Source organism: Ictalurus punctatus, chromosome 10 (genome assembly GCF_001660625.3).
Source record: "Ictalurus punctatus breed USDA103 chromosome 10, Coco_2.0, whole genome shotgun sequence".
NCBI lineage: Eukaryota > Metazoa > Chordata > Actinopteri > Siluriformes > Ictaluridae > Ictalurus > Ictalurus punctatus.
Window position 1 is genome coordinate 10,431,861 of NC_030425.2, and position 12,478 is coordinate 10,444,338.

At 37.2% G+C, this 12,478-nt stretch overlaps 1 protein-coding gene across 5 annotated transcripts in view; it reads right to left on the reverse strand.

Annotated features, from left to right (window-relative positions):
* Nucleotides 1-12,478, reverse strand: part of LOC108271148 (inactive N-acetylated-alpha-linked acidic dipeptidase-like protein 2) — a 302,511-nt gene that overhangs the window by 30,846 nt on the left and 259,187 nt on the right. For all 5 annotated transcript variants that reach the window (XM_017478480.3, XM_017478482.3, XM_053683146.1 and 2 more), the window contains one exon: nt 2,721-2,814. In XM_017478480.3, the coding sequence (XP_017333969.1) occupies nt 2,721-2,814 (94 nt within the window). The remainder of the gene's footprint in view (nt 1-2,720; nt 2,815-12,478) is intronic.

The window sequence follows — 12,478 nt, forward strand, 5'->3', positions numbered from 1 at the left end:
CTGACCAATCCGATTTAAGAATTCAATAGCACTAAATATCTAAATCTATTATCATGATCCAAGACATTACTTGCAGATCACTGTTTCTCACATGCATCACATGTTCCCATGTGTAGTGGACGGGGCTGGTGATATATTAATAATGTACAGCTTTATGGCATTGCAGGCTGTCTGTATGAGACAGGATTATGTGGCAATTATGCACCTCACCTGTCCCGCTCTGTGTCTGCATCAATATTTAATGTCAGAAGCACAGCGCCACGGAGAAGACTCAGGGGGGAGCCCTGACTCTCCGTTACTCTCTCTGCAGAATGAGAGGTGACACGGATGGCTATCCGAGGCCCTCAGCATCATAATTTAATATTATTGAAAGAAATTCAGCTCTGCAAGTAGGACAGGGCAAGCAATAAATAGTAGGCCAGAACTCAGAGTTGATTATGACCCCTGGGTTCCTCTTGATGAAGTTGTCTCATGATTAAATGTACGCCACTTTTATTTTCTAGCTTTTGGGGCCAGTCTAATCGATGACTTCCTTCCCAAAAACTGTATGGAATAAAAGGCAATCATGCCTGAGTAACCTGCTTAGTTAGAATCGCTTTATCTGGAAGAAAATGGCTCACCTTCATTTAATTTTTTTGAGAATATATTTTAAAAACATTGGCTGTTCTGAATTTGGGGACTAAAGAATGATGATGATAGAGTGAATACCTAGATTGTGTTCGTTACACCAGTCACTCTATTTCACATAGTCATGATACAGAGGTGAAGACAGATGCAAATGCAGTTTGAGGTTTATTACCAGGGCTGGCAAACATATCCAAAACAGTGTTCAAAATGCTATCCAAAAACAGGAAACAGTCAGGCAATCAGCAAACATCAATTCTTGTGCAAATTCCAAACTTACAGACCAGAGGCAGCATAAAGATAAAAGCAGAACAACAATAAATAGAAATCAAGTTTGGGTACATACACACCAAATGTTGCTTCACAATTTGAGTATGGAACATGAGTCCTTATATACTGTGCGGGATATATAAGTGCGTGTAATTAGAAATCAGGTGAAGGTGAAAAAATCCATGGGTGTTGGAAAGTGTAGACTATGACTGTTTCTCAATATGCATTCTTATGTGATCTTGCATCCTTGTGTACTAGCTCCATGTCATTATCCACCACCAAAAGTTCAATTTCAATACTCTAGAACGCAAGTGCCAGGGATACATGAAATTTCCCAGATGTGTTCTTGATATCGAGGATATGCACCTGAATGCACCGAATCTGCTTAAAGTCCCAGAAATAATTGTGGCAAACAATAACGGAAGATGGAAGCTTGACCCAAAACTGTAGTTTTGACATCTTTTTAACAACTAAATATGCACCTAAAAACAATTATTTTGATATATGATTTAGATTTAAATATATATGAAGTTGTTGAAAAGTCAAATTTATATCTCAGACGTATTTTAATTAAACTACGTTAGCTTCCATCCCGAGGTAACGGTAAACTTGCGTTTTAGTTAACGTGAGGTTGCAGTTGCAACAGGTTGCAGTTGCAGTGAGCTTACTACATTAAATCATGCGTAATTAACTTTTGGTTTATCAGCCAGTCAACAGTAAATCTATTAGCCAGCTGAAACATATTACTTAGGGAGAACTGAAGAGACAAAGGTCCTGTCCCACTACTAGAAATGTGGTGGGATGATCTATTGCGTTCATGAGAATGCAAGTCCATTCTTTGCATACTGTTTCTTGTCGATTCTGGCATTGACCTGATACACATGCACCTTCTCAATCACTGTTGATGGGCTGAAAAATATTATCTTAAACAGAGATTGAATCAAGTGGGCAAATAATCACCTGACACAACTGTTAATTATGAATCTACAATCAGGGAAAGAAAGTAGAAATCAGCCCCAGCCTCGCATCTTTATATAATTGTCTGTTTTTCTTACAGTGTGGGAAATAAGTATTGAACGTATTGTTGATGACGGAGTGATGATGATTCTACATGCAGATAATGGCCCCAATGGTGCTTACTGGAAGATTCAGAAGTTTTGAAATACGTCCGTATGCGATTCGATCAATATGTTTCACAACAATAAGATTGTAAAGGTCTTGGGAGAGCTCTTTGCTTTTACACACCATGAGATGTTACTTGTGTGACACCTTGGTAACGAAAAGCCTTTTTATAGACCATCAATTTACTAACCCAGCAGATATTAATTTGCACAGATAGGAGTTATAATTACTTTCTAACTACTTATGGATTTCAGCTGGTTCCTTGCCTTACCTTGCCTGGGAGAACTGCTTCTTTTTTTTTTTTTTTTTTTACGTATTCAATACTTTTTTCCTGTGTCATTCCACTTTATTACACATAACATTATTTATGGACTTTAATGTTGTGAATTCTTTATATTTGCCGAATTCTTAAGTTAATACTGATGTCTGGTGAAAATTTCATATGAATAACCTCATTGGAAATATATTTATTGAAAATAAATGTTGACGTGTTCAATCCTTATTTCCCCCACGATATTTCTGTTGATGCGGTTCTGCTTGGTTACACACACACACAAATCCAATCTAAGACATTTATTAACAGCATAAAATCTGAGGTGAACAGCAACGTTGAAACATTAAATTGATGTTTTCTTTTTTTAAAGGAAACTCGCTAGCCCATTTCTACCAGTTGCCCCGGTAAACTTATTAAGTAACCATCTTACCTTTGAGTTTATTTTGAATGTCCAGTGCTATGTCCAAGGGTGAGAAGGGAAGAACAGGATCGGTAGCAAGTCGCAGGATGGCCTCTGCTGACATCTACATCAATAAAAGATTATTAAAAGACAATAATAATGTTTGACCAGAGCACTTTTTTTCATTCAACAACATTTTGCTTTAATAAGTCAGACTGAACTAAATGTGTTTGCAATGTTGGATTCAGTTATCCTTGTTTTGTCTCTCCTTTTTTTAGTCCATGTTTTCTGCTGTACGTCAGCCCCAAGGCTCTACTCCAGCACCTGCTGTGCAGATCCTTTCCTTTGTAGCACAGTGACATCTGTTTCGCGCTATCCTTGGATGCTGATCACCTACTGAGCACCTCTGATTCATCTGTACACACGTGCATGCAAAGAGTATGCAGGAATACCTAAGATGTGAGGTGTAAATGCCTTAATCCACCACCAAGAACTGTTTTTATTTAATCATTAATTAAAATAAATCACCATGTTCATACAAGAATGTTATTTAATATGTGAAAATGTTATTAAAGAACATGTTGAGATGAATACGTTTTTGGCTGTTTAGGAAGTCTTCATATTAAACTGAAATATAACTTTATATCCTGCTCATACAGATGTTTTGATCCAGTTTCTCAAATTGATTGTGTTGTCATCTTGTCATGACTAACAGTTAGTACTGACTGAATTTGGGTCCCATTTGCATCCCATTGACATCACAACTACAAATATGTATTTAAAGTAAAAGTAGAAGACATTTTAAACATACTGTACTGTGCGTGCAAATGTTTGTGGCACATGCAAAGAAATGCTGTAGAGCAAAGATGCCTTCAAAATAATGACAGTAAATGTTCCTACATAAAAAAAGAAAAAATATCATAAAGAGCAGTAAACAGTAGTAAATGAAACAAAGTCAATATTTGGTGGGACAAAAAATAAATAAATAGTAGTCTCCGGTACAATTTGTACAGTTTTATAAGGAAATTAGCTGGTAAGTGTCACGTAACGCACATGATTCAGGATGCAAATGCAGTTGAAGCTTATATATATTAAGAGAGAGGCAGACAAATCCAAAAATTGTAAAGCACAAACGTCATCAAAAACCAGCAAAAGGACAAAAGAATGGCAAACAGGATAAACTAGGGGAAACAAGAATCAATAACCACTAGGACTAAACAGGATCAAAAACCAGGAATCAATAAATGACGGTCAAAGACTTGGTACAGGTCTGGCAGAAAACACAGAAACACACAATACTTCGCATTGAACAAAGACACACGAGGGGTTTAAATACTAAACGTAATCCAAGAGGGATAACATAAAACAACTGAGACATTAGGAAAAAAACAATAACAGAACAGAAACCAAAACAAAACCCACGTGCCATAGTAAACAAAGTCACTGTTAACCAGGAAGTAGATGCTGTTGCGTCAACATTTTTTTTCAGTAAATATATTTCCAATGAGGCTATTCACATGCAATTTTCACCAGACTTTGGTATTAACGTAAGATATCCGGAAATATAAATAATTCACAACATTAAAGTCCGTAAATAAAGTTATGTGTAAGAAAGTGGAATGACACAGGAAAAAAAAAAGTATTGAACATGCTAACTGAAATTTGTTTAATACTTAGTGGAAAAGCCTTTGTTCGTAAGGACAGCTTCAAGACACTTCCTATATGAAGAAATTAATCGGCCGCAGTATTCTGGCCCATTCTTCTAAACATATAGTCTTTAAATATTGTTCAATTGGATTCAAGTCAGGTGATTGACTGGGCCATACTAACACCTTGATTTTTGATCTCTGAAGCCAATTGACAGTTTCCTTTGCTGTATGCTTTGGATCATTGTCCTGCTGGAAGGTCCACCCACGTCTCTTCTTCATCATCCTGGTGGATGGCATCAGATTCTTCTCAAGAATCTTCCGGTAAAAGGCTCCATTCATCGTTCCTTCAATTATATGAAGTTTGCCAGTACCATACAATGAGAAGCATCCCCACACCATGATGCTTCCACCTCCAAACTTCACTGCTGGTATAGTGTTTTTAGGGTGATGTGCAGTGCCATTTCTTCTCCAAACATGGTGTGTAGTGTGACAGCCAAAAAGTTAAATTTTGCTCAAATTTGACCAGAATACACTCTCCCAGTATTTCATAGGCTTGTCCAAATGAATTTTAGTAAACTTTAAACGAGCCACGACATGTCTTTTCTTTACTAATGGAGTCTTGCAGGGTGAGTGTGCATTGAGACCATGGCGGTGGAGTGCAGTGCCTATTGTTTTGTCTGTGACGATGGTACCTGCTCGCACTGTGAGCCTCTGACATGAACAGAGTTTGGTAGATAATTTCGTTGACCTCTGGCTTGAACATGTCATGGTAAGCTGTGACTTTAGTCTATGGTGAGAGCATGGCTTGGGAGATTGCATTGTCAGCCTCAGGTATGAGCTCTTCTTGGGAGGCTTTGCCATCAGCCTCAGATAGGAGCTTGACTTTGTTGCTTGTCTCGTCAGCCTCTAGCAGGAACATGACTTGGGAGGCCATCCCGTCGGCTTCCGACGTGAACAGGACTTGGTGGGTCACGTAGTTGGTCTCAGGCATGAGCAGAGCTTGGTGGGCCATCTTGTCGGCCCCAGGCGTGAGCAGAGCTTGATGGTTTTTGTCATTGGCTTAAGGCGTGAGCAGAACTTGGTTGGCCGTCTCATCGGCCGCAGGCATGAGCAGAGCTTGGTTGACCGCCTCATTGGCCTCAGGTGTGAGCAGAGCATGGTTGGCCATCTCGTCAGCCTCTGACTGGAACATGGCTTGGTGGGCCGTCTCATCAGCCTCTGGCTGGAACATGGCTTGGTGGACCATTTCGTCGGCCTCCGAGTGGAACACGTCAGGACTTGGTAGGCTGTGCCATCAACCTTATGAGAGCATCCTGAGCAGCTGCATCACTGCCTGGTTTGGAGATTGCACCGCATCAGATTGCAAGACCCTGCAGCAGATAGTGAGGACAGCTGAGAAGATCACTGGGGTCTCTCTTCCCTCCATCATAGACATTTATACCACACACTGCCACCAAAATTGTGGATGACCCCAAACACACTTCACACAAACTCTTCACCCTCCTGCCATCCAGAAAATGGTACCAAAGCATTCGGGACCTCACAGCCAGACTGTGAGGGCTTCTTCAACAGCTTCTTCCCCCAAGCCATCAGACTCATCAATACTTAGTGACTGGACTACCACATGCACACACATACACACACACACATACACACACACCATCCCACTCCCCTTGAAATGTTTGCACATTTCTGTACTGACAACCTGTATTTTTGCTGGACACCACTATACTCTTTACCTGGCTGCTACAGCAATAACTGCTAGGTCCATGTATGGTATAAGCTAATCTGCTGAATACTATGTCGTATGTTATGTTTATATTCACGGTATTTATTTATTTATTTAATTATATTATATTGTTATTCTTTTGCACTACCTGTTATATTGGACACTTCCTTGCTAGAACTGTGTACTGGTCAGCACTACACTATCACTTACTCTGCCCATTGTCCTGTACTGCCTTGTGTTGTTTGCACATGTTCACATGTGTATTTTATGTAGAATGTGTAGGTCGTTTTTTTAGTTCTGTCGTCTCATGTCATTATTGTGTTGTTTTATATAGCACCATGGTCCTGGAGGAATGTTGTTTCATTTTACTGTGTATTGTACCAGCTGTACATGGTTGAAATTACAATAAAAAGCCACTTGCCACTTGACTTGATTCAGATTTTTGAAGCATGTATTATTCACAGGATCACAGATAAAACCTGCTGAGCAACTCATATGTCTGCATCAGTCTGCTAGCGTTACAGCTGCCTAAAAACAAATAAATCACTCTTTAAAGCAAATATGAACCCAAAGGTATAAAAGAATATATACTCTTTATTTGATCTTAACAACACTGCTTTTGACAATATGGTACTATTAAGACTGTGGGGTGCATATTTTCTACTTTGCCTAGTTTCCTGCAGATGCAAATTTTCTGCGGATTATTAAATCTCTTGCAGGGTAAGTTGGACTTGCAGGGAATCAATTACTGGGCAAAGGTTTCAGTGCTGATTGGAGCAGAGTGAGTAATAATACCACAAAAACATTCATCAAGGCCAATAACTCACTAAGCCTGAGAAAAGCCTGTGATTACTTATTTATTTAGCCTTATTTTTTGGAGATGCTTTCAAGCTCTTCCTCTTGAGAAGGTGGAAGGATCAGACACATGATGTGGAAGAAGCAGAAGGATTGAGCAGATAGAACTATGCCAAATGTAGAAAGAGAGATTTTTGTGGATGAAATAAGAAAAAGCAGGAACTATAGAAAATTGATGTGTTAGTACATGAGCTTTTTTTTATTACATCTTGTGACATCTGGTATAGAACACAGTTGTCTGTGTTGAGAAAATGTTTACTGTTGATTGAATAATTTTGGTTGGTTTTTGTCGTCGCAATAAAAATTATTCAACCCCCACTGCAAATCAGGTTTATTGTCAAAATTTATGAAGAATGAAGAAAGAACACTCTGTCCCACAGTCAAGCATGGTGGGGCCTCAGTGATGCTCTGGGGCTGCTTTGCATCCTCTGGCACTGGAAACCTGCAGCATGTGGAAGGCAAGATGGATTCATTGAAATATCAGGAAATCCTAGGAGAAAATGTCATGCCATCTGTGAGGAAGCTGAAGCTTCGGCATCATTAGACCTTCCAACAAGACAAAGATCCCAAGTATACTTCAAGGCTTGGTTGCAGAAGAAGTCCTGGAAGATTCTACAGGGCCATCACAGTCACCTGACTTGAATCCCATAGAAAATCTCTGGTGGAATTTGAAGAAGTTGGTTGCACCAAGCAAACCCAAGCATATTACTGAACTGGAGGCCATTGCTAATGAAGAATGGGCTAAGATTACTTAGGAACGTGGCCAGAAGCTATGCATCTCATTTGGCCATAACAGAAAGGTGCTCTACAATGTACTAAAGCTGCTTGCCATGACAAGGTTGAAGAATTTTCATTAAAGTCATAATAAGTTGCATTTTCAGTTGAATTAGGGGAAACCACCACTAAATCAACTATCTAAATTTATTTTGTTTGATTTGGTCATTGAAATTTATATATATATATATATATATATATATATATATATATATATATATATATATATATATATATATATATATATATATATATACATACATATACACACACACACAGGATCTCACAAAAGTGAGTACACCCCTCACATTTTTGTAAATATTTGATTATATCTTTTCATGTGACAACACTGAAGGAATGACACTTTGCTACAATGTAAAGTAGTGAGTGTACAGCTTGTGTAACAGAGTAAATTTGCTGTCCCCTCAAAATAACTCAACACACAGCCATTAATGTCTAAACCGCTGGCAACAAATGTGAGTACACCCCTAAGTGAAAATGTCCATATTGGGCCCAATTAGCCATTTTCCCTCCACGGTGTCATGTGACTTCTTAGTGTTACAAGGTCTCAGGTGTGAATGAGGAACAGGTGTGTTAAATTTGGTGGCATCGCTCTCACACTCCCTCATACTGGTCACTGGAAGTTCAACATGGCACCTCATGGCAAAGCACTTTCTGAGGATTTGTAAAAAAAGAATTGTTGCTCTACATAAAGATGGCCTAGGCTATAAGAAGACTGCCAAGACCCTGACACTGAGCTGCAGCACAGTGGCCAAGACCATACAGTGGTTTAACAGGACCGGTTCCACTCAGAACAGGTCTCACCATGGTTGACCAAAGAGGTTGAGTGCACGCGCTCAGCGGCATATCCAGAGGTTGTCTTTGGGAAATAGACGTATGAGTGCTGCCAGCATTGCTGCAGAGGTTGAAGGGGTGGGGGGGTCAGCCTGTCAGTGCTCAGACCATACGCCGCACACTGCATCAAATTGGTCTTCATGGCTGTCGTCCCAGAAGGAAGCCTCTTCTAAAGATGACACACAAGAAAGCCCGCAAACAGTTTGCTGAAGACAAGCAGACTAAGGACATGGATTACTAGAACCATGTCCTGTGGTCTGATGAGACCAAGATAAACTTATTTGGTTTAGATGGTGTCAAGCGTGTGTGGCGGGAACCAGGTGAGGAGTACAAAGACAAGTGTGTCTTGCCTACAGTCAAGTATGGTGGTGGGAGTGTCATGGTCTGGGGCTGCATGAGTGGTGTGTATGTATATATATATATATATATATATATATATATATATATATATATATATATATATATATATATATATATATATATATATATATACACACACACACATATATATACACACACACACACACACGCACACACACATACATACATACATACATACATACATATATATATATATATATACACACACACAGTATCTCACAAAAGTGTGTACACCCTTCAACTTCTTTTGGTCGAAGATATAATCCAATATTTACAAAAATGTGAGGGGTGTACTCATTGCTAATTGGCCGTGGTAGTAATTAGAGTAATGGTGGTAGCAGTAGTGGTAAAGGGAGTAGTAATTTTATTATTAGTAGTAATGAAGTGGTAGTGGTACTATTATTATTATTATTATTATTATTATTAATATTAGTAGTAGTAGTAATAATTTGAGTAATGTTAATAGTAGTAGTAATGAGGTGGTAGTAATTAGATTACTGGTGGTGGTAGTAGTAGTGGTAAAGGGAGTAGTAATTTTATTAGTAGTAGTAGTAGTAATTAGTGTAATGGTAGTAGTAGTGGTAATAGTAATAATGGGAGTATTACTGTTAGTAGTAGTAATTAAAGCAGTGCCATATTAGTAGTAGTAATGAGGTGGTAGTGGTACTATTATTATTAGTAGTAATAATTTGAGTAATGTTAGTAGTAGTAATGTACTACTACTTTTAGTTGCATTACTAAAGATAATAAGCAATAATTAAACAGTATCAAACTTCAGAGTATAAAGTGATTTATAAAAGTTGATTCCTGAATATTTACAAATGTGTCTACATAAACAAGTACATACACAATAAAGTACATGTGTTACTGTGTTGTGGTATATTTCTCAAACCTTATTTCCAAGACTTATTCAAGATACATAAAAGGTAAATAGATCTGTAAAGCATATAATAGAATAAATATAAGTATGAAGGTGAACTTAAAGGAACAGAAGTAATCAGAGCTTAAGCATCAGGTTCTTCCTGACAGCAGAGGGCTCTCTCGGAGAATTTTAGCCATGCTGATACAGTGATGAAAACCAACTCAAAAGCAGTGAGGGGAAAACACATTCTCAGTCTTATACCAGGCTTGTGTATGCCAAGCAGATTTGTCTGCTCTGTCACATTATTATTTATTTTCTTTGAAAGCCATCACTAAGACATGCCATGTTGAACACACAGCAGATCACATTACTCACTGGCGTTTGGGTGTGTGGATATTTTATGCAGTGGATTTTTAGGGCTGGCAGGTTGGTTTGAAGAGTAACTGGCCAGGAAAAAACATGATTAAACTTACGCTTCATCAGTATACTGGTATGCAGGGTGCCCTAAATATGCACTAAAAGGGTAAACATATAGAAGCACGTATAAGCCCAATTCCAAAAAAGTTGGGACACTGTGTAAAATGTAAATAGAACGTATAACCCATCTGTTATTCCCAGTAGAACATAGAAAACATATCAAATATTTAAAATAAGGAAATGTACCATTTTAAGATCACGGACATGCAATATTGATTTTCACTCTTGTCCCTTATGCACAGAGATTTCCCCAGATTCTCAGAATTGTTTGATGATATTATGTACTGTTGATGAGATATTCATAGTCTTTGCAATTTTACATTGAGGAACATTATTCTGAAATTTTCCACAAATTGTAGATACAGTTTTTCGTAGATTGGTGAACCTCTGCCCATATTTACTTCTGAAAGACACTGTTTCTCCAAGATACTCTTTTTATACCCAATAATGTTACTGACCTGTTGCCAATTAACTGTTTCTTTTTAGTAAAACTTATGTTTACAGCCTTTTGTTGCCCCGTCCCAACTATTTTGAGATGTGTTGCGGCCATCAAATTAAAAATTACCTTATTTTTCCCTTAAAATGGCACATTTTCTCAGTTTAAACATTTGACATGTTTTCTATGATCTACTGTGAATAACACACGGGTTTATGAGATTCACAAATCAGTGCATTCTGTTTTATTTACATTTTACACAGTGTTCCAACTTTTTTGGAATTGGGGTTGTAAAAATGGAAGGAGCTTACATGTTAGGGAGCTGAATGCATCTTTTATGTACCATCTGAAAGATAACCTTCTGAGAAATATATTTATGGCCACCTAATGTATCCCCTGTTTTATTTAATAAAGTCTGACCTTTGTGTAAGTATGTTGTAAACACACTGACACATTTCTGTACATAAATGTTCAGAATTTATGTATCCTCTTTGTAATGTAATCAATAATAAATCGTATCAAATAAACATATTTTGTAGAAAGGACAAAATGTAAACAAAATGTTGGAGTTTTAGTGTTCCAAAAAAACGTATTATTTAGCATTTGCAGTATTAATCTTTGCAAAAATAATTACATTTCCTAAATTTAAAAGAAAGTGTAGTACATTTAAAGTATACTTCCAATAGTTTTTATACAAAGCTTAATGTGTGTTGTAGCATAATCAAGTTCAGTGTATTTTAGTGAACTTTTCATTAGGGTATTAACATGTCTACTACACTCCATTCACTAATGTCTTTCAAGAAGCTGGTTTTCAAGTTCATATTGAAATCCCACAGCCTCAGTTGGGTAAATCTAGTTTCAAAACAAGTGTTTTATTTTTCAAGGTTAAAACATCAGAGGAAGAAACATCAGCAGCATGACAGACTTGAAAGCATTTGTGAATTAAATCCATCCCTCACTGTGGACAGAATAATAGTCTACAAAAAAAAAGAAAAGAAAAGAAAAGAAAAGCACCTAATAATACCAATGCAACTGATTTCATATGGAAAACTTTAAAAGAAGAAGAAAGAAGTTTCATAAGTGGCCTATATATTCAAATGAACATTCAGCAGAGCCACATCAAGATGATAGATTAGAAATTATATTAAGTAGGGCTCCAAAAAGTGTCCACAAGACATACAAAAGCATATAAACAAGCACAATTTGTAATGTATAGGTAAATATTTATAAGATTAATTAAAAAATAATGTTGAAATTCCATGTCCAAATGAGTTGATAGCGAGCTAGAAAATAAAAGTCTAGCAAATTACTTAAAAATACTAAACAAAACATCTATAGGTAGTGATCAAACCAAATGCAAGGTATCATTTGTAGAATGACAAAAAAGTCTAAAATAAAATGCTTGATTCTTTGATTCTCTTAACAAACAGCAAATTTGTCAGATGCTTTTCATCTAGACGGAATGCATTAGCAAGACCACATATTTAATTCAAAATTTTCTGAAAAACAACAACAAAACCCCCCCCCCAAAACATAAAATAAACAACATAAAAAATACACCAGCAAAACCAAGCAAAAAAACACAAAACACAAACACAAACCCCAACAACCACAAACCTATAAAAAAAAAATATATATATATACAAACAATCAAACACACACCCCTGTTAAAATGGCAGGTTTTTATGAAGTACAAGAATGAAACTAAGATAAATAATGTCAGATCTTTTCGCCAATCAAATTTTTTTTACGGAAAAAAGGGAAAATAAA